We start from the raw sequence: 22,765 nt of genomic DNA, 5'->3' as shown, positions 1-22,765 counted from the left end.
TGTCTTCCTGCCATGGATGAGTTCTGAACTCATGAGTTGCTGAGTTGTGAACCTACAGCTAGGGTACCTTGAGGCAGGGGTACTGGTCCTGCTCCAGCAGAAAGGTATTCTCAGGACAGTTGGCACCTCCTGATAGAGCTTTCCCAGGGTGCTGGGGTCTCATGTGGCCCCTGCTACCTTCCCACAGCCTGAACTGGGACATACTGCTGGTGGATCATGAAGGCAGTGGGGTTTTACTAGGCAGCAGAAACCACAAGAGGGAGCTGAGATTATGGTCTGTGCATGTTCCCAGCCTCAAAGAACAGCCCAGCTCCAGCTCGCTCCTTTTCCTCTCCATTTGCAGGTCACTGCTTCCAACGACCCAGTGGCCAATGCAACCCATCAAGATGATGTTGAGTTTGACCATGGTTCTGATGGTGACGTGGACCTTGGGGAGTAAGTACGGTTTCAGGGAAGGGGATCTAAGGGAAGATGCTGGATAGTTTCTGCCCCTCAGAGGAATTTCCTGTAACTCATGGGGCATCATATCAGAGATGGGGATGATTCAATCTGTGATAAGAAAAAAATGGAGCAAAATGCTGAACTTGCAGAGCCTGCAGGTTTGGAGACTCACCTACTGCTGTTTATATGGGTACACAGCTTGTAACGAGGAACTGGAGCTTCTTGCTAGTATTGTAATAAAAGTAATAGAAATTAACACAAAAGAAACAAAGTATACATTTATTGACAAAGGCTGATGCTGATACACAGTGCACAGAGGAAACCATAACTCCAGTTTCAAGGCCTTTGCTTGACTCACATGGACATTGCAGGGGTCAGAAGTAAGGAGAGACTTCTTCTGACACAATGAGAGAGAAGGAGAAAATGAAGATCATTTGGGAGTAGACTGGTGGGGGCTAGAAATTGGTTTGGGCATATCAGGATCACAAGCATGAATTTCTAATTTTAGACATTGCTTATCCCTCAAAAGGAGTGCAAAAACCCGTCTAAAAATGTTTGTACAGAAAGTTTTTAAAAGAATGTGGGAAAATATTGCACTATAAATATAATTCTGTAATGGAGATGCTTGTTTCATGCAGTTTTTTGCTGCTCACCAAGTGGGTCTGGTCTCTTCCAGGAGCCCAGGAGAGCATCTCCTGGGAGGTCCAACGCTATGATGGCTGGTACAACAATCTGCTGCACCACAGCCGCGGCTCAGTGGGTGAGTGCCAGGCCTGGGAATGGGGATGGTGGGACAGGGCGAGCTGGCACTTCAGCATCTGGCTTGCTTTATGGCTGAGAGAGAAACTCTTTCTGACTTGAGCCTGAACCAGGTGGGTGACCAGGCAATGCCACCTCCCATGGCCCTGAGAGGTGGCTGTTTGTGCAGTCTGGAGGGGCCAAAGCAGCCCAGCTTTGTCTCCCATGTCCTGGCCTTGCCACTTTTACCTGATGCCCAGGCACCATCTGCAGGTTGCACTGGTGTTGGATCAGTCCTAGAGCAGAGTTGTGCCTTTGTGGAGCCATTCAAAATATCCGAGGTAGGGAGGACCCAGCCCTTCCCAGCAGGTGTTTCAGTGATGGTCAGGAAACCCAGACCTGGGAAAAGGCATCTTTAGCCAAAATCAGCATGCAGTTCAAGCAGCATTCAACACAAGGCCAGAGATAGAAGAGTTCATGGTCCAGGCATGCTGGGCTCCTTTTCCACTCTGCACAGGATAGATATTGCACAGTTGGGCTGCTGTGCAGCATGTACTGGTCTGTACTGGGACAGGCATGCACGATTTCCCTGTGCCAGCGGTGAGCTGCTTTTCTCATACCTACAACCAGCCCACGGGCCCACCTCCAGAAGATGTCCCTGAGCCAGGGACCAGGGCAGATCAGGCAGGTTCTTATCTAAAATATTAAAGATTATGAATCTTCCTATTTCCTGCAGTCCGGGTTGGTCACCTACATGGTGACACAAGGCACAGTGGCAATTACACAGCTTCTTCTGAGTCCAAATGGCTCAGACGTGTCATCAGCCCTTTGGTTACACCAAAGCCTGTCAGGGAGATCCAGCAGGTCCCTGTCGGACAGGATCTTCCTCTTCCAGAGCAGGCAGATCAGACCTTAACATGTAGAAACAAACCTATGGAAACTAAGCCTGAAACTAAGCCAGTAATTCAGGAATTCCCTCAGCTCGGGGGAGCTCCAGCAAATGAAGCCCACCACACTGGTGAAGAGCCTTTCGAAACAAACTCACTTATCAGTGAGAAACAACCTCCCACCTCTGGGCTTTTCAGGGACAGGCAGTGGATGCAAAATCAGTGTCATCTCCTCCCTTGTCTCTCTGCCTCTCTGGCTGTTCCCTGTCCTGTTTCCTACAGTGTTGGTAATCACCATGCTTGTGTAGGATTGCATAGTCAACACAGGCAGCTAACATCACTCCAGCACACCCACTGGAGCACACCACCCCAGAACTCCAGGAGGCAATGGGGATGCACACAGACCAGAAAAGGACACCTGGAAGGGAAAGTGCCCATGGAGGATCCCTCCTAGTTTTAAAAGGACTGATCCCAGTGTTGCAAGAAGTTTTGGATGTTGGTACAAAAACTTGCACATCCTAGGCCACTACAAGCATCTATGCCATCCTCTTGCTCTCTTCTGGGACCCTCACACTCACTGGTGTACCCACTATCACTGCATCTTCCCTCTGTTGGGTGCTGCCGGACCCATGCTGTGTTGCTTTGGTGCCGCAGGTGCCAGGCTGCTGCGTCTCCTGCCAGCCAACTACGCAGACGGTGTCTACCAGGCACTGCAGGAGCCCCACGTGCCCAACGCTCGCCAGCTCAGCAATGTGGTGGCACGGGGACCCTCCGGGCTGCCCTCCCGTAGGAACACAACCGTGATGGCCGTCTTCTTCGGTAAGAGCTGGGGCCTGGCACTGGGTGGAAAAATGTTGGTTTGGGTGAAAAAAATGTTGGTTTCTCACACTCCAAGGCTGCATGTCAGAGTGCTCCTCACCTACTGCTTCATAGCAGACCCACACATGAAAGACAAAGCCTTGGGTATAGCTATAACAAAGTACTGTGCAGCCAAGAGAGTTTGCGTGAATTTTTGATGACCCTTGGGAGTTGCCGGAAATGCTGATATTTGTCATTTGGGAACTTCCTCATTTGTTTTAGTGGCAGAGTTACCTCGTTGCAAAATGCCTGACAGATGCAATAAGAGCCACACCATGAGTGATTGCTGGGCAGAATCACTGCAAGTCAGAGCAGTTTTTGCTGTCACTCAGGAGCTCGGCAGGGTCTTGGGTGTCCAAACCCAGGGATGTCTGTCCCTGGGAAATACCCTCAGCTCATTGAGAAAATAGGCTGAACTTCTTAAATTAGCTCCCTGTACAGCTTAAGGTTCATATGCATCCCCAGACACCCAAGCCAGGGTGCTCAGCCCCAAGATGGGCCACAGGAGGGGCATACACTAGTACAGTACCATTTAGCTTCTCCTTGGAGGTAGTCTTTCCCATCACACCAAAGCTCAAATGGGCCAACAGCAATGGCAGCCACCAGGCTCAGCATCAGCAGCAATCCTTGGCCTTGAGGGCCACAGGCTAGGAGGAGCTCAGGGAAGTAGTGGCTAAGTGCAGAGCCTTGCTCCTGGTGAAGTGGTGGCCAGCAGATGGTCCAGCTGCCAGTGGTCTCTGAATATCTGCTAGATGAGTTTCTCCACCCTGGTCCCTGAATGACCTTACCCTACTCATAAGGTCTGGCCAGGGGCACGTGGAGCCCTGTTCCTGTGGAGTGAAGCTCAGTATAACTGGGCTCTAGCCCAAAGTGATTTTTGCAAAGTTGTGGAGCAAACCAGCAGTGAAGGCAGGAAGGAAACCACTCTTGCTGCACAGAGCCATCCCCTCAGCTCATGTATGGCTCAGCTGCCCCACCATCACATCCTGTTCCAAGTACTGGTGGCAGTCCTCCCAGATGCTGACCATGTTTGGGTCTCTGGCAGGTTTCCATGTGCTCTCAGAAATCCTGGGGATGGAGAAACCTGGCTGCCCTGCTGAGTTCCTGAATATCCACATCCCATCCGGAGACCTCGTATTTGACCCTGCAGGCACTGGAGATGTGGTCCTGCCCTTCCAGCGCATCCACTGGGCAACAGAGACGGGGCAGAGCCCCAACAGCCCTCGGGAACAGGTAGGTAGCATTTCCTTTGCTCTTTGCCTTTTGTCTAAATTCCTCTGCACCCAACACTGGGGTCTGTAGCAGCCAAGATAGTGTTTGCAAAAATAAAAGGAGAGCACCACTGTTTCCTTAAAAACATGCCTCTCAAGTGTTTGAACCAATTGCAAATGAACCCAAAGCACGACCTCCAAGGTACTGGTTCACACGGAGCAGTATTTGTGGTTGCTCAAGGTCAGTGCTTTTCTTGGCCAAAGAAAATGTAACTACTCTAGATCTGCCTGTGTCATCTATTTTAACGCAAATTTGAGTATCTTGCATGGTTTCTGGAGGGCAGAAGAGGAAAGGGTAAAGCAGGAGCAATTTGCAGTCTTTCTTGGCTGCTGAAGTTTTTATCACTTCAGTCAAAATGAACAAAGGTATGGCTTGTCTGTATCTGGTGAAACAAGTGATAACTGGAGCCTTTTTGGTACAAGTGTAATGAACTTCCATAACCAATTTATACACTTGTGCTTCTCTAGAAGGGCAGTAATTATGACCTATTTTTTTTAGGCACCGACTCTCATCGTTAATAATGCATCACAAAACTGAGCCAGTACTGTCATAAAGTTGTAAACTTGTAAAGCTTCTCTGAATTTCAGTCACTTTGGAAAAAAATTGAGATTTTCCCCCAGTTTCTCCATATTTTGCTGTGCTGAGGTTGGATGTGTTCCCAAGGCCATGTGCTTTTTCTTTCATGCTGGAAAACTTCCCAATCAAAATCACCAAAGCAAAATACCCCCCTGAACCTTTCACATGACAAACCATGATAAAACCAGATTAGCAAGTCATTTTTTAACAGTATTTCAAACCTTAGAAAAATGCAAACTCCAGCAGGTTTTCAGATTAAGAAGGATGTTTTCATGAAAACTTTTGGCAGGGGAGATATTCAACATGCTGTCAGGGCAGTGGGGCTCCCTGCTGCAAGGACAGGGCTCCCCAGAGGGGAAAGATCCAGTGTTTCCAGTTTCCTCAGAGATGGGTTTAGTCCCCTTCCATCTTGGTCTTGCCTTCACAGGGGTTCACAGATGTCTGCTTCTGGGCATAGCTGAAAATAATTGGGGGGAAAAGCCCCAAAATGTGCTTTTGAAAAACCTGTACCTGGTCTTTTTCTGTACCTGGCACTAATTCCTGCAGTTCACATAGAGATTGTTGGTGCATACATTTGCATCCTGATAGCTCTTGTTAAAACAGGGGATGGGGTGGCTACTTTGAAAGACCAAAAGGGCTGGGTTGGGGCTTTTCAGCCTTTTTTTTGCACATTTCTGCCAAGACTCCAGCACCTGTTAATGCCTGTTCTCCATGCCTGCCCTAGACCAATGAGGTGACAGGCTGGCTGGATGGCAGCTCCATCTATGGCCCCTTGCACTCCTGGAGTGATGCCCTGAGGAGCTTCTCAGGGGGACAGCTGGCATCGGGGCCCAGTGGGCGCCTCCCAAGAGAGACGGATGGGAGGGTCCCCATGTGGAAGGCGCTGGATCCATCCACGGGACAAGGTGGTCCCCAAGGGATCTATGGTAACCATCCTCAGTGGTTTTTCACCTTGGCTCCATCCCTGACTGTGAGCAGGGGGAGCAGGAGGTCCCTAGAGCTGAGCCCAGAGGGGACCCTGGGGAAGGGGAGGGGTGTGCAGTGAGCTGGGACACATGGGTCAGGAGTCCCACAGGAGAGCAGGCAATTTCATAGCCCAAGGGGGAGGAAGATGCATGCCCTGCCAAAGGCTTCCTAGCAAATCCACACTGTGAACTTAAGGTGCTGTGTCCCTGGGAGGCAGCAGGTCATTTCCCAGCAGAGACTGGTGGGTGCTGGTCCCTCTGATCTGAGGTGATCTCCTCTGGGGAAAGGGGCTGCTGCCAACAAAAAACCTGCTCAGCTTGCTTTGAATTCCTCACCCGCCCGACCTCTGGTCTGTGCTGGGGGTTTGGTCCTGCTTCCCACTCACTTGGGCTGCTTGTCTCCCTGGGGACGAAGGAAAGGTGAGGGGAGGAGGGGATGCTGGGAGTGCTCCTCCAGCCACAGGCAAATCTAGACCCAGTGGTGGCATCCCCCACTGATGGTCCTGGTGGCTCTTTCAGACCTGGGGAGCGCCTGGGGGAATGAGAACCGCTTCCTGCAGGCTGAGATCATCACTTGGTTTCGGTACCACAACCACCTAGCTGCGGCGCTAGCCAAGGTACACCCCACTTGGTCTGATGAGGACCTCTTCCAGCACACTCGCAAGCGGGTCATTGCCACCTTCCAGGTGAGGGATGGGAACACTCCCAGCTCTGCCAGGACCCCCAGTACCCTCCCCAGCTCTGTCTCTGACCCAACTCCCTTGTGCCCTAGAGCATCGTGTTGTATGAGTGGCTGCCGACCCTGCTGGGGAGACCCGCCCCAGAGTACAAAGGTGAGGGGCACAGCATGTGATGGAGCTGCGGGGTGTGCAGGGACCAGGGGTGGGGGGACCAGGGGAGCCAGAGGATAGGGCAGGAGGCGGGGCTCGGTCCTCTTTTCCACCAGCCTGGGTGCTGGACTGTGGCTGCTGCCCTGCAGGTTACCAGCAGCACCTGGACCCCAGCCTCTCACCGGAGTTCGTGGCAGCTGCGGGGCAATTCCTGGCCACCATGGTGCCACCAGGTGTCTACAAGAGGTAGGAGCAGCCCAGCAGGGCTGTGGGGAGCAATGCCCATGCCAGGAAAGGGGATGCCTGAGTGGTGGCTGCAGATGGTCCCCGTCCCTTCTCCAGTGTCCTGCCCCTCACTAGGACAGCCAAGCCCTGCCAGCTTGGGGCAGCCCCAGCTGCGGTTGGGGGTCCAGACCTTCTATGCTGTTCCAGAGACCCCAAGTGCCAGTTCCAGGAAGTGCCTGGCCGCAGTGGCTCATCCCCAGCGGTGCGGCTCTGCAACAGCTACTGGAGCAGAGAGGTACGAGGAAGGGAGCGTGGGGGTCCCAAGGATGTGGCAGGCTGGCCAGAGGGGCTTCATTCCTTGCTTTATGTTATGGAGGACCCCACAGGGAGGTGAAAGGGAAATTGGGCACAGAGCATGACAGCCAACCAAGGGGTGTGAGATCCTCTCCATCCAGACATCCCCAGATGCTGCCTTGAGCCATGGCAGGCTCAGACCTCAAGATTGAGCTGACATGGAGAAAATGAGCCTGAAAGAAACCCCTGGTACTGCCCCATGTCCTTGGATCCACAAGGCATTGCCTGCTCTTCCCATCTCCCCTCAGAGCACTGGGCTGCAGCAGGCAGAGGATGTGGACAACCTCCTGCTGGGGATGAGCTCACAGATTGCAGAGAGGGAGGACAACATTGTGGTAGAAGATCTCCAAGGTGTGTACTCTGCACTGCAGCTGGCACGTTGGTGGGGGACCCTCTCTCCTGGGGATGTGTGGGGGCCAAGATGGGGGGGACAGGTCCCACCACCCAACCACATGTTCAGACCAGCTTCAACCTTGTTAACGGAGGTGCAGAGAAGCTGCAGGGCATGTTAAACATGTTCCTAAGACCATCCTGACAAAGGCATGGAGATGCTCTCCATGTTCAGCATAGCCCATGGCAGAGGCACAAGGCCAGCCCAAGCAGCTGGAGCGGTTGGGGTTGCTCCTCCAGCTCTGCCTTGCCATTACCACAGCTACGAATCCACACACAGATTACTGGTATGGGCCCCTGAAATACTCCCGTACAGACTACATAGCCAGCTGGCTCCAGCGCGGACGAGACCTTGGCCTGCCCACCTATAACCAAGCCCGGGAGAGATTTGGGTTGGAGCCTCTCGAGAACTGGTCGGACCTTGCCCCACACCTGGAGCAACAGGTAACAGGGAACTGGTCTGGGCATGGAAAGTGTGTGGGTCAAAGGACGTTGGGGTGGTCCAGGCAGTAACTGTCTTCTCCAGCAATGTAGGAAGAGGAACATCAGCGTGCATCCTGCCCTAGTTCATTTTCATGCCTGCAGGGCTGTTGCATTGGGGTAACTGTGTAATTACATGGCATGAATAAATATATCCTGCCCCAGTGCTAAGCTCCTGTGCTGCTGGGTGCTCTGCTCCTCCTGGAACTGAGATGCTCTGGGAGTGATGCTTAGTTGCTCAAGTCCAAGCCATAAGCTCAAGGCTGCATGGGGCTGAGCATCCTCCCCGGACATGAGATGCCTGGGAAATGCATGTGAGGCTTGCCAAGACATTCTGAGGCCCTGGCAGAATGCCCTCTGCTCACATGTGTGTGGTGTGGGTTTCTGGCCAGGTCCTGGAGAAGGTTGCTGCTCTGTATGCCAACAACACGGCCAGGCTGGAGCTGCTCCCTGGAGGCATGCTGGAGGCTGACAACTCCCTCTTCAGTGCCATCATCCTGGACCAGTTTGTGCGCCTGCGTGATGGTGACAGATTTTGGTTTGAAAATGCCAAGAACAGGTAAATGCCACTTCCCCATCTGGAACACAGAGCAAGGTGCCCACTGCTCTCCCAGCCCCAGTAAGACACAACAACTGGGGCTGGAGGGAAAAAACATCCTCCACTTTCCTCGGTTCCTAAAACAGTGTGGGGAGCAAATTCTTCCTGCTGCCAGACAGTGACACCCAGGGCCACTGCTTGGTCCCACATCTTTTTCCCCAGGCTGTTCACAGCAGAGGAAACCAGGGAGATCCGTAACACCACCTTCCATGACATCCTGGCTGCCATCACCCACGCAGACCCCACAGACATCCAGCCCCACGTGTTCATCTGGAGCAAGGGTGAGTGCAAACAGCAGGGTGCAGGGAGCAAATGGCACTAGCAAGTTAGGGAGGAAAGCAGACCCATCTCAGTGACACAGCTGGTTGACTCAGTGACACAGGAAAAGCATTGGGCTGGCAGTTTCTCAAGCCTGACCTGCTATGTCACTAAGCCAGCAAAATGTGTGCAAAATGCAAGGGTGGCTTGTAAGCAAGGTGGGCAGCACTGATGTTGAAAGTGGGCTGAAGTCCAGGCATGTGCATTGCATGAGTCTTGGAAAGATATCTGGGTACAAAAATGTAACTGATGCCCTGGAAGGTTGTGCTGGTGCCTCTGCCTACCCCACACTGTGTCATGCTCCTCACTGACTTGTCCTCTAGCTCCTTTGATATACAAGCATACACAGGTATGCACAGGTTAAACTGATGAGTGACCCAAAAAGTGATGAAGTTTGCAGATGAGTTAATCATTGCATACTGTAACTGTGTAACATTGCCTACTTTTGCCTTTAATTGCATCAACCCCTGAATGTGCCCTGGGTGCTGTACCGCAACGCCCTCTCCTGTCTGGCTGCTCCGCTGATGGGGTTGCTGGTTATCCAGGGCTTCTGGAAGGGCTGGCCAGGCTTTCCTGCAGATGTGGTTGCAACAGCAGCATGAACCGCGCCAGCCAGATTTCAGCCCAGGGAGAGCTCAGGGCTAGCGTCCCAGGAGGTTTTGGGTTCCCGGCAAGCTAGGAGCAGCCTAGTCTTGTGCTGATGTGCACCCCTCACCCTGGTGCACTCCAGCGCCATCCTTGAAATGAGCTTTCTTCTCCTCACCAAGACCCAAAGAGTCCTGCTGCCATGCTCATAGTGAGGTGTGGCCAAACACAGCAGTATGTCTTTTTCTCTCAGGATCTTGCCACACCCTTCTCATTTACTGAAAGCATTTTATTTCGCACATGTTCCAGCCCTTGCAAGGTGTTTTAGGTCCCTTGGTATATGCTCCATGCAATTGCACCAGGAGGACTCCCTGGATTTGCAGCACATGGATGAGCAGAGGCTCTGAGCCCCAATTTGCCATGGCCCAGGGTGCTTCTTGCTCAGTCCATCCCATCAGGAGAGGTGATGGTGCTGAACTCCCAGAGTGCTCGAATCCAGTTCTGTGCTTGGTTTGCTGTGGCAGGCAAAGGTTCAACCCAAAAACAAGGGTTGTCCGCTAAGATCTGGAATTTAACTCAATCATCCCAGCTTTGCAGTGCTCCCTGGGTCACTCGGCAATGAACCCCACTGGCATCTTAATGCAAAGGTTCCTGGGGATAATGGAGATGAGAGGAGTAAAAGGTCCATGACACTCACAGCCTGTCTTCCCCCATGCAGGGGACCCGTGCCCCCAGCCCCAGCAGCTGACAGCTCAACACCTGCCCAACTGTACACCCATGACCGTGCTGGACTACTTTGAAGGCAGTGGCGCAGGCTTTGGGATCATCATTGTTGTCCTCTGCTGTCTGCCTTTAGGTTTGCTGCTCTGTTTCTTTACCCATCTCCTCTTCCATGGGAGCAAGGGACTGACTGCCCATGGACCAAGCACCTTCCAGTAGAAGCTGCTGCATCTTGACCACTCCTGAGGTCCTTGAGGTGTCAGGGTCCTTAGGCATCAGGTGGGAGCAGGGCTTTCATTGTGCAGCCCTGCATTAAATAAAACCATGTAGCATTGAACTGGGGGTGATGGGGAAGAAATAAACCCCTTGTCTGCCCCAGTCATACAGGTGATGCTGCTAAAGCAGGAAGGAGCTTTGTGATGCCTCATGCTTTCTTCTCCTGTGTGTCCCCAGTGACTCTATTTGTTGCCTGGATTGTTGCTGTTCTCCGCAAGAGAGATTTCAAGAAGCTGCAGAAGAAGCAGGTCTCCAGCATGCGGAGGGAGGTGACCCGCGAGGCAATACATGGTGAGGCAACACTGTTGGTCCTGCGATGGTGTCTGGTGATGCTGCTGAAGTCAGGGCACATACTGAGGCAAGGCTGGGCTTGGAGCTTATATCCAGACTGGGTATAAGGAGAAACTATTTCCCCAGGAGGATAGTCAAGCAGTGGAGCAGGTAGCCCAGAGAGGTTGTGCAGTCTCCATCCTATCTGTGACCTGACTGAATAAAGCCTTGAGCAGACTGGCCTGACCACATAGCTAGTCCTACTTTAGGCAGGAGGCTGGGTGAGGGACCCTTCCAACCTGAGTCCCTTCCAACCTGAGTCATCCTATGACCCTCTAATTACAACCCTCTCCAGATCACACCTTATCTGAAGGAAACCTATGTAGAGCAATTGTACCAGTAGGTCCAGGACAGGGACTATATGTCCTTGTTCTGGACACTAGACAAATCCTGCCTCCTTACTCCATGGTCTGTACTCCTCCACTGTCCATGCACTTGAGCTCTGCAGTTGGGAGATCATAATTTTTTCCCTTAACATGTGTCTGGTCATACAATCACTCCCAAGCTGCATCTCGGTGAAGGAGGTGCTGGGATGAATAAGAGCGCAGGTGCGCCTTTCCGGCTGAGTCCTGTGCTCTCTCCCACCCAGCCATGGAGTGGCACGGTCCCAAGACAGACAGCTCTCCCGTCTACATTCAGCTCCTAGCTGACAAATTGCTCAAAGTACTGGATGGAAGAGGGTCTGTGCTCCGGAGCATCAGCCTGAAAGCCCATCAAAGGGTGGAGGTGATCCTCTCTAACAACAAAGGGAACAAAGCTCTGCTCCTGAAGAGCCCCAAGGAGTATGACCTGGTGAGTACCATGATGCCTGGTGTATGATACCTTCCCCTGGACCCTCCACCATCCTCTGCCACTGGTCGTGTACACCCTGCACCACTCAGTCCTGGACACTGGGAGCAGCATAGGTGCCTGGGAGCTGTGGCCTCCTGAGAACCACCAGGTCCAGCACATTCCATGGAGCGACCACTGTGGTGAAGAGCAGCAGCACTCACATCCCAGCTCCTCACAGCCATTTGGTGGGGTCTTTTGCAGGTGCTGCTTTTCAGTGAGGAAGCAGAGAGGAGCAACTTCGTTGGGAAGCTACAAGGCTACCTCAAGGAGAGCAGCCTTGATCTGCATAGGTCTGAGATGAAGGAGCAGAGCCTGATGAAACAGGCAGTCACCCAGGAACAGAGAAAACAAATTCTGGAGACTTTCTTCAGGCATCTGTTTGCTCAGGTATGTAGAGGTGTGGCAGGCATGGAGGAAGGTATTTCTGTATTGACTAAGCAATGAATGTTGCTGCTGTTGCTCTCCATAAGCACTGGTAAACCATGCACAAGGAAGCTGCCGATACTTTCAGGACCAAGGGACATTTTCCCTTGCACAAGACAAAGGGAGTTCTGCTGTGGGGATATAAGTGTCTAAAGTTGCAAAGAGACTTTTGGATGATGTAACCGAGGTCTCCATGTTCAGTGGTGTTTAGTGTGAAAGTCACATTGTGTAGGAGAGACACAGGACTTCCCCATGGTATCTGCCAGGAGTTTTGTGCCAGGGGAGCCACTGGTCTCTGTGCAACAGGTCAGGCAAGTGAACACCAACCACCCTTTTGCTCTGCCAGCACTCATGGGATTTCTTTTGTGGGACACAATATGCAGGTGCTGGAAATCGACAGGTCTGATGCTGGAGAGCTCAACTTTGAATCTTCACAGAAGGCAAAGGAGTCTCTGACATGTGAGCTGAGCAGGGCTGAGTTTGCCAAGGCCCTGGGGCTCAAAGCTGACTCCATGTTTGTGGACTCCATGTTCTCCCTGGCTGACAAAGATGGAAATGGCTACCTCTCCTTCCGGGAGTTCCTGGATATTTTAGTGGTCTTCATGAAAGGTGGGAGCTGGAGCTGGTCTTCATCTGTTGCCCTAAGTCCTGTTTCTAAGCTCTGGCAACACCACCAGCAGAGTGAAGGACAAAAACCATCCAGCAGGTCAATCTGTAGACACTTCCACAGGTTAAAAATCCCTTCACTTAGGACAGCTTTAACTTGAGTTACGGGGCAGTGACAATGTAATTGTTTTCTGTAAGACTGTCCATGAGGGAATCTACCTCAGAGCAGTGATTTGCTGATCTGTCACCACCATAGACAAGTCTGCCCCATCTTCTGAATGGACCGTGCATCCTGTCCTTGACAGGTGATAACAGCCATATCAGATATCATATCTGATCACCCCTAAATGACCACTGCAAATGTAGTGGAGGCGGTGAATACCAGATTCAATCAAAGCAGCTCCCAGAAAAATCATTGCTGTGCAAAAGTCCATTTTGAGTTTGCAAAATAATGCACAAGAAAGAATATGTATCTACCTGATATTTCACCTTGCACTTGAGAAAGCCAAGCAGAAGGGTGGCACGCTATCAGTCATTGTTCAAGCTGTAATCAGCAGTGTGCTTTCAGCCTTTTCAGAGCTGGGTGAGACTTCACTGCTGCAGGTCCAGACTCTCAAAGACAATGTTTGAAAGCACTTTTGCCAATGAAAATAGGATCTTGTTCTTACTTTGTCTCTTTCCCTCCCCACCAGGATCCCCAGAGGAGAAGTCCAAGGTGATGTTCAGGATGTATGACATTGATGAGAATGGGTTCCTTTCCAAGGCAGAGTTTCTGAGGATGCTCAGGTACTTCTCATCTCTCTAGATTTTTTCACAATGTCTGTAAACACAGATGTCTTCAAAAGCAGTTCCCAGTTTCTGTGCTTCACTCCCCAAGGGTGCTATGTGAGAGCCCATGGGCTCCACACTCGCAACCAAGAGCCCATTTCTCCTGTGAAACTGGTCTGGGGCTCTGTCCTGTGTTATTTGAAGGACTCAAGCTGTGGTCCTCTGAAGTTCCCATCTCCCCTCCTTGCTCCAGGTCCTTCATCGAGATCTCCAACAACTGCCTGTCAAGAGACCAGGCAGAGCAGGTGACCGAGTCCATGTTTCAGGCCTCAGGGTTTCAGGACAGGGATGAGCTGACATGGGAGGATTTCCACTACATGCTACGGGACCATGACAGTGAGCTTCGTCTCACCCAGCTCTGCATCAAAGGTCAGTGGGCAGGAGCACTGGGTCACCCCAGGCCCTGCAGGGCTGGAGGTGATGGGCAGCACCCAATGCTTAGCTCCCAAATCTTGTCCAATCAATCTCTCCAGCCCAAATGCAGTAATGGGGCATCAGCTGTCACTCCATGTGTGACATGTTTAGGTCAGTTCAGAGCCTCTCCCCACCCCACCCCTGCCCAGGGGAGATGCCTAAACCTTGTCCACCACATCTCACACACTCTAAACAGCTGTTTGTCCTTTTGGCTCCTGAAAGGTGTCCCTGAGGTGCTCAAGCAAAACCTGCACAGCCGCGTCTCCTTCATAAAAAAGAAGGGGACAAAAGGGTAAACCCTCCTCCTTAGTCTTGCTGCTGCTGCTATTTCTTCTTCTCTTTCTGCCTGGATGCACATCCGTCCTTCACCTCAGTCCTTCCAACAAATGCTCCCACCCAGTGTTTGCATGCCCAGGGGAAGGGAGGACATGCCCATGAGCAAGCTGGACACTGTGCTGGGGCTGCTGCCCTCCTCCCCTGGGACCCAGGCAGGCAGAGGGGAGCAACTGCATCCCGCAGAGCCCCTGTTGCATCCACTATGTGGGAATGGGAGTCCTACCTTGCTTTTCAGAGGGGAGGGTTATCTTGAGTGAATCCAGCCCATGTACTATGCAGTTAAAGTTAATGCAAGCAGGCTTGCAGGAAAGAGCTGGACAACTTCTCAGCTGAGCCTGAGATGGAAAGTTGGGAAATGGGGACAATTTTGGCAAGCCCTTCCTGCAAGCATAGCTTTGGGCTAGATATAGCTCTATTCCCAACAGAACCATCTCAGAGGCGGAGAAAGACCCAGACCTGGACACCATGAGCCACTATGTGGAGCAAGAAGGGCAAGAGCTGAGGAAAAGACCAGGCAGAAAGTGAGTGCATCCTCTCCTCGCCAGGCACACTTCTTGGGTTTGGGTTCAGCCTGTTTGCTATTTCTCATGTTTCTGTGTCAGACTGGGTAGCCCTCCAGTCAAACAGCACCGCTGCAAGGAGCCAGCACTCCCATGACAGTGGTGCAACGTAGGGACGGAATGCGAGACTGTCCTTGCTGGAGATGCCCCAGCCCAGGCAGGCACATCACAGTGTCTCGCTAGCCAAGGAACTATGGGAACAGCCCTGTCTCAGTGGGGACAGTGCCATAGCTGGGTCTGGATGATGTGCCTCTATAAAAAAAAAAAGTGGCCAACTCCAGACCCCAGGACAGTGGTTTTTAGAGTGTATGCCTTGCCTGAAGAGGGCCACTTTCCCTGGCAGGTCCTGCCTGTGCTCCTCTGCCCTTTGGGACACTGCTGGTTCACCCATGGGCTGCCTGCAAGAGTTGCAGGAGAGACTCTGGTCCTCACTGCTGTGGCAGCAGCAAATATTTCTACAAGGAAGCAGTTAAGTGGTTGTTATTCATGGCCAGAATATCCTGATTTGCCTTAATAGCTCGAAGAACCTTCCCCTACCCCAGGATCAATTTGGAGGTGTAGTGGTTTAACCCCAGCCAGCAACTAAGGACCACACAGCCACTCGCTCACTCCCCACCCAATGGGATGGGGGAGAGAACTGGAAGAGTAAAAGTGAGAAAATGCATGGGTTGAGATAAAGACAGTTTAACAGGTAAAGCAAAAGCTGTGCACACAAGCAAAGCAAAACAAGGAATTCATTCACTACTTCCCATCAGCAGGCAGGTGTTCAGCCATCTCCAGGAAAGCAGGGCTCCATCACGTGTAAGGGTTACTTGGGAAGACAAATGCCGTAACTCCAAATGCCCCCCCCACCTCCTTCTTCTTCCTCCAGCTTTTTATTGCTGAGCATGATGTCATATGGTATGGAATATCCCTTTGGTCAGTTGGGGTTGGTTTTCCCAGCTGTGTCCCCTCCCAGCTTCTTGTGCGCCCCCAGCCTACTTGCTGGTGGGGTGGGGTGAGAAGCAGAAAAGGCCTTTACTCTGTAAGCACTGCTCAGCAGTAAAAAAAAAAATCTCTCCATTATCAACACTGTTTTCGGCACAAATCCAAAACATACCCCCATACTAGCTACTTTGAAGAAAAATAACTCTATCCCAGCCAAAACCATCACAGGAGGGTTGCATATTACTATGAAAATTATCTTTTACAGTTCTTATCTACGGTTTCATTTATGAGTCACTATCTGCACATTTGTTATCAGCTTTCAAAAGCCTGTAGACTGCAGGATGTCCTGAGATCAACCGTTGACACTGTGCTCTGCAGGTCACTGCCATCACTGGTGTGCAGACCTGGTCACAGTGCTGTACAGGGAGGAAGACCCAAATCTGGGCAGCATGGCCATGAGCCACACCTTGCCAGCCAGACCTTGAAATGACACCAGCCCTCCTCTTTTTTGCCAGGGTGAATCAGTACCAGCTGCATTTATACACTGAAGCGCAACGGAGTAAGTATGAGCGGAACAAAGTTCAGCAGAAGATCCAGGAATTCAAGCGCTTTGTTGAGAATTACAGGCGCCATATCGTCTGCATGTTCCTCTTCTCTGCCATCACCGCTGGTGTGTTCGTGGAGAGAGCCTACTGTGAGTGCTCATCCAGCCCTGCTACCCCAGATGAGGAGGGATGCATGGGCTTGACTCCTCAAAGCTGCTGGTTGCATGGGATATGCCCCAGCACAGCTTTTGGCAACAGTGTTGGTCCTCCCCTGGACTAACCAAAGGATTACTTAGGTTGGAAGGGACCTGGAAGGGTCTGGTCCAATGCCCTGCTCAGAGCAGGGCCAATTTCAAAGCTGAATCAGGCTGCTGAAGACCTTGTCTAGAGAAGGTTTGAAGAGCTCCGAGGTTGGAAATCCCACCGCCTCGTTGGGCCAGTGCTAGTTTTTGACAATCCTCCCTGTGAATAGTTTTTGTTTTACATCAAACCTGAATTTCCTTCAATGAAGCTTGTGCTGTTGCCTCTCAGCCTTTCACTGTGCAGCTCTGAGAAAAAGTTTGGCTCTCTCCCCTCTGTAACACCCATTAAGTGGTAGCAGACAGCCACAAGGTCTTCCCTGACCCATCTCCTCCAGCCTGAACAAGCCCATTTCCTTCAGCCTTTCCCCTGTGTGACATCCTCCAGCTCCCACCCATCCTGGGGGCCTCCACTGGACTTGTTCCAGTTTGTTGACACCTCTCATATTGGGACGCCCAGCTGAGGGCACAGTACCAAGGTGCAGTTTCAGTGCCTAGCAGAGGAGGACAATCGCCTCCCTTGACCTCCAAGGAGACCCTGTCACACACACAGCAGCAGCTCTGGGGTGTCTGACACAGAGAATCATGCCCCTGTCCCCACACAGCCCCATCCCTGGTGACCTTTTCTTAGAGGAGCCACGCAGGTGGCTATCCCTTTGTTGCAGGAAGGGTCATGGCCCTCAGTGCTGGGCACGTTGATGTCCCCTCTGCTCTCTCTTCCCAGACTACGCCTTCGCATCCCCCAGCACTGGAATCGCACAGACCACCTTTGTGGGGATCATCATTTCCCGGGGATCGGCTGCCTGCATCTCCTTCATGTACTCCTACATCCTGCTCACCATGTGCCGCAACCTCATCACTGTCCTGCGGGAGACCTTCCTCAATCGCTACATCCCCTTTGATGCTGCTGTGGACTTCCATCGCTGGGTTGCCATGGCAGCCCTGATTTTCTCAGGTAGGTGGGCTGCTGGGGGATGTGTTGCTCATGAACCACAGCTAAAGCAGGAGGACCAGTCCATCATGGAACAGCAGAACCAGGCAGAAGCGTGAAGACCGATATGGAGCCTGGAGAGACATAGATGCTTTGCACCAGAGAAGAGGAGGAATTGCCAGGTCCCTGGGCACATCAGCAGGGCCTGCCACATCTCCATCCACAGCAACAGTGATGCTTTTCTCTCCTGGTTTCTGTCTCCTACAGTGCTCCACACTGCAGGTCATGTAGTGAACATCTACATCTTCTCAGTCACGCCTCTCAGTGTGTTGTCCTGCCTCTTTTCCAGTGTCTTTATGGATGATGGGTAGGTGAAATTTAAAGCACAGTCCAGAGTGTCCTGGGCATGGATGGGAATGAAAGTGGAAACCAGGAGTTTGCCCTGGCCACTCCATGGTGCAATGTCTTGTTCCTCTCCAGGTCACAGCTCCCACAGAAGTACTACTGGTGGTTCTTCCAGACTATTCCAGGTGAGATAACCTAGCAGGCAGACCACCTGCACGCCTGAGCCCAAGATGGGCAGCCCTCTGCCCAGCCCAGATGGAGCCCCTGTGGGGCTGCCACAATCCCTGCTGGGACCTCCCAACCTCTTCACTCACAGGCATGACAGGAGTGCTGCTGCTCGTGATCCTGGCTGTGATGTATGTGTTCGCCACCCACCACTTCCGACGCGTCAGCTTCCAGGGCTTCTGGATCACCCACCATCTCTACATGCTCCTCTATGTCCTGGTAAAGCATCTGGGCTGGGAGGGTGGGTTGGTGCCAATGCATCTCAAGCCCATGGGTCAGCCTGTCCGACAAGGTGAAATAGCTGGGGAGGTCCCAAGGGAGCTGGTGGCCGCAATCCTGGCTCCCCACTGCTGCTGAGCTGCCACCAAATCAGACACAGGGCAATGGTTTACTGTGCTGAGTGCCGTGCTGATGGGGGCTGCTCCCTGTCCAGGTCATCATCCATGGCAGTTATGTGCTGATCCAACAGCCCCGCTTCCACATCTACTTCATCATCCCAGCTCTCATCTACAGTGCGGACAAGCTGCTCAGCCTGAGCAGGAAGAAGGTGGAGATCAGCGTGGTGAAAGCCGAGCTCCTGCCCTCAGGTAACGCATCCTCCCTGGTCATGCATTCAGGGCTGCAGAGATGGAAGAAATGCAGCTACCAGCCCTGCCAGCACTGAGGTGGCAGCAGTTCCCAACCCAGGTGGCACATAGGTGACTCTGGCCCCAGGAAATGTCCTGCTGGCTGTCACACGTGCTGGTGGCTCAGGCTGGCACCTCCAAGGGTTAGCTGCATCCCATTACACATTTTGCCCCGATGCCTTTGCAGCACCCCTGCATGGCAAGGGTCTCCTGTGCCACTCCCACAGGTAGGGAAACTGAGGCACAGAGCTCAGGCCATCACACCTTGAAATCAGTTATTTACCCAAGAAGAACCAGTTGGCCCCAGGGCTGCGCCCCGGCACAGCCTCTCCAGCATCCTGAGCTCTGTGACTGACTGCATGGCTTGTCCGCAAGCCCCCTCCCACCCACCCTGCACACAGCTCTAATACTCCATCTTTCCTTGAGCCCACTCATCTACCCCAGCCTTTCCTCTCCAATGCTCAATGTCTCCAACTTAACGAAGACCCCATCCCTGTCCCCCCTTAGGTGTCACCCACCTCCGGTTCCAGCGGCCACAGGACTTTGACTACAAGTCTGGGCAGTGGGTGCACATCGCCTGTGTGGCCCTGGGCACCACCGAGTACCACCCCTTCACCCTGACCTCGGCACCACACGAGGACACGCTGAGCCTGCACATCCGGGCTGTGGGGCCCTGGACCACCCGCCTGCGGGAGCTCTACTCCCCAGAGAGCCTGGCCCTCATCGGCAAGCTGCCCAAGGTGAGCCCCATGCTGTTTCTCTGGGGACAGGGACATCTGAGCCCAAAAGCATATCAGCAATGGGTTGTGCCCAGCCCAAGGCACTTCTCCAGCCTTGAAGGTGGCCAAGACCTGGGCAAGTGGAGGAGGGAGATGCTCTGCTGACAGCTGGCTCCCTTCCAGCTCTATCTGGATGGACCCTTTGGGGAGGGCCACCAGGAGTGGAACAAGTTTGAGGTGTCAGTGCTGGTGGGAGGAGGCATTGGGGTGACACCCTTCGCTTCCATCCTCAAAGACCTGGTCTTCAAGTCATCCATCAGCTCCAAGCTGCTGTGTAAGAAGGTAAGAGGAAGCATCTGGAGGACGAGAGCCTTCCTGAGATGCCTCCTGCTGCTGGTGGCCTCTTCAGGGGCAAAATCCCCCACAGCCTGGCTGGGAAGGAACTCTATGGATGTGCATGGGGAGCCAGCCCCACGCTAAGCCTCATCCCCATGTGCCACAGATCTACTTCATCTGGGTGACGCGCACACAGCGGCAGTTTGAGTGGCTGGCGGACATCATCCGTGAGGTGGAGGAGGCGGATGGGAACGACCTGGTCTCTGTGCACATCTACATCACACAACTGGCTGAGAAGTTCGACCTGCGCACCACCATGCTGGTGAGCCTGGCCACCCGCTGGGGAGGATGCCATGCCATGCTGGGCCATCTGACATGCACTGATCTCTCCTCCAGTACATCTGTGAGCGGCACTTCCAGAAGGTGCTGAACAAGAGCCTGTTCACGGGGCTGCGCTCCATCACCCATTTCGGGCGCCCTCCCTTTGTGCCCTTCTTCAGCTCGCTGCAGGAGGTGCACCCTGAGGTCAGTGCCTGGCTGGGGACAGGAGGCAGGGGCACCCATGGGCCAGTGTGGAGGACTGGTCCCAGCCTGTCCCCAAGGCCCTGGAGACCTTGGTGGCATCTGTACAAAGGGCAGGGCAGAAAGGGCATGAACCCCACTTTCCTTCCAGAACCAGGATGACCTGCAAGAGTCAGCAATGCCCCATACCAGCAAACACCCCCCACTATGGCAATACCCCAGCCGCAGCCACTGCCCAGAGCTGGCAGAGACCTTGGGGGATCCCATCTTTCCTCCATGGCCCCAGCAGCTCCATGGGGAGGTGACGACCTCCCCAACAGCCTCCTCAGGCCAGGACAGACTGCTCAGCCAGCATCTGTGCCCAAAGCTGCCAGAGGGCAAGGGGCCAAGGGGGGCTGGGGGGAGAGCTGGTGCTGCTGGGTTTGACCCCTTTGGCTCCCTCCTTCCCCAGGTGCAGAAGATCGGAGTGTTCAGCTGTGGCCCTCCTGGGATGACAAAGAGCGTGGAACAGGCTTGTTGGCAGCTGAACAAGAAGGACCAGACCTACTTTGCACATCACTATGAGAACTTCTGACCAGACCCCATGCTGTTTCACCCCTGGGCTGCAATCTTCATTGGAAATATGTGTTCAACCCCAGCACCTGTGTGGCAATGCTTTGGGTGGTCATGGTCCTGGGCTCCCACGCACAACCATCCCTGGGAGAAAGCCATCCATGGACAAGAACATGGATGCTGAGATCCACAGAGCTGAGACCAGCAAGCAGTGCTCCAGTAAAGCATTGCCATCCCAGCACGCCCAGGGCATCCTGCTACCATGCACGCACTCCTGCAGCTGTACACCCAGGGTTGGGCTGGTGTGTCCCAATCCATAAAACCCAGTGCTTGAGTCAAGCCCGGCTCTGCCACCTTAAACCCCATGAGACAGAGCCCGTACACTGCCAGGTCGCACAAGGAATGGCTCTAAACAGCTTGGTGCCTGCACAACCTGAATTCACAGCACTTTGCCTCAAGAACTGGATGGCACACACTTGGGGTGAGGAGCCAGAGAGCTTCCCACCATCCCTCTCCTTGAAACAGGCTCAGCTTTCCTAACATACTCATTTGTGTCCGCTTGCTAGCACTCCAAGCCTTCATAAGGCATATGGCCTTAGTTGTGTTTGCATTAGCTTCTTTCAGCAGCATCACCATCCCTTGATCAGGGATCATTTGTGCTTGTTTAACTAATGCCTGGCTTTGCATTGCTGGGCTGCTGCTCTCGCAGGTGGTGACTGAGCTTAAATAAAGCTGATTGAAGTTTTAAAACATTTTCTTGCTTCTTGCAGTTGGGTCTCAGTCACCTGGAGACTTGCAATACTTGTGGCATAGTGCTGGCCTTGCTCTTGTTACAGAGTATTTACATCAGCCCACTGGGAAATGGGTTAAACAGGACTGAGTTTCCTCTGCACTGGTGATGTACATGGGTGGGGGGGGGGCAGGGGGAAATACCAATTAGAGCCCAGGCACAGCCCCATAGACTGTGTCCTACCAGGCTCAGCACCCCCAGCAGTGCTGTGATGGTAGCAATGCCCCCCAGCAAGACCTGGCATGGGAGCAAATTACAGCCAAGGAGCCCAAAGAGGCTGAGCCATGGGAATAGCTTCAGCTCTTGGGGTGTTAAATAGCCCCCCAAGACCACAGGGAGTAGCTCTACATTTCACAGTAATAAGTGTCTTGCGATGGCCAGCGGTTCCCTAGCCATACCAACAGGTCTCCCCCCCAGTACAGCAGTCAGGGGCCAGGAGAGCCCCATGGCTCAGCAAGAAGCCCCAGCTCACCCTCCACTGCCAAAAGCTGGGCAGTCTTCCCCTCCCCAGCCATCACACACCCTTCAGCGAGGTGCATTTTAGCAAGTCTTGGATGGGCTCTGCTAACGCCACATCTGATTATGGCCATGGCCAGGCTGCTGGGTAGGTTCTACCTGCTCAGGCTGACACATTAACAACTCCGTTCACTCCAAGCAGTACTTTGAACACTTCTTCTGGTTACAGGAAGTTCCCCTGGGTTATGCCTTAGCCCGGTAAAACACAGCATGGACTTGCAGGCTTCTACCTCTGCCAAGATTAGCTTAGCCACCTCTGCAATAAATACAAGCTTTGATTTGAAAGCAGTTGGGTCATTTAAGGTTTCATGGTCTTGCCAGCATTGAGCTCACCTGCAACCCGGCAAGACCCAGCAGCACAACAGCCCAGGGGTCTGCACAGTCCCCAGGGCCCAAAGTCGGAGACCCCTTCAAACCACCCACCCAATGCTTTAATGGACACAGACACATCAGGAAGGTAGCATTTATTGAGGAAAGTTCAGTACCGGCCCAAGAAAGGGACTGATCTCCCAGTATTAAAATTAACATGACCATAGTCAAAGTAGATTTTGTTATCTGCAACCTGCTACCTCACTAGTACCCTGCTCATGG

At 52.9% G+C, this 22,765-nt stretch overlaps 1 protein-coding gene across 1 annotated transcript; it reads left to right on the top strand.

Moving 5' to 3' along the window:
- The first annotated feature begins 371 nt into the window (after window positions 1-371).
- On the top strand, window positions 372-20,890 carry DUOX2 (dual oxidase 2). The gene is made up of 33 exons (XM_075713538.1): window positions 372-435; window positions 1,118-1,201; window positions 2,721-2,885; window positions 3,970-4,157; window positions 5,497-5,698; window positions 6,257-6,423; window positions 6,510-6,570; window positions 6,717-6,813; window positions 7,000-7,087; window positions 7,395-7,497; window positions 7,817-7,980; window positions 8,409-8,575; window positions 8,777-8,895; window positions 10,236-10,373; window positions 10,691-10,804; window positions 11,433-11,635; window positions 11,876-12,061; window positions 12,481-12,706; window positions 13,396-13,489; window positions 13,725-13,900; window positions 14,168-14,237; window positions 14,707-14,802; window positions 16,284-16,462; window positions 17,337-17,567; window positions 17,811-17,910; window positions 18,024-18,073; window positions 18,205-18,332; window positions 18,547-18,700; window positions 19,247-19,479; window positions 19,642-19,800; window positions 19,961-20,116; window positions 20,191-20,319; window positions 20,768-20,890. The coding sequence occupies exons 1-33, from the start codon at window positions 372-374 to the stop codon at window positions 20,888-20,890; spliced, it is 4,614 nt and encodes a 1,537-aa protein (XP_075569653.1).
- The last annotated feature ends 1,875 nt before the right edge of the window (window positions 20,891-22,765 follow it).

Source organism: Pelecanus crispus, chromosome 7 (genome assembly GCF_030463565.1).
Source record: "Pelecanus crispus isolate bPelCri1 chromosome 7, bPelCri1.pri, whole genome shotgun sequence".
Taxonomy (NCBI): domain Eukaryota; kingdom Metazoa; phylum Chordata; class Aves; order Pelecaniformes; family Pelecanidae; genus Pelecanus; species Pelecanus crispus.
The sequence above is the reverse complement of the archived record's forward strand: the minus strand, read 5'-3'. Positions and strand labels throughout refer to the sequence as shown.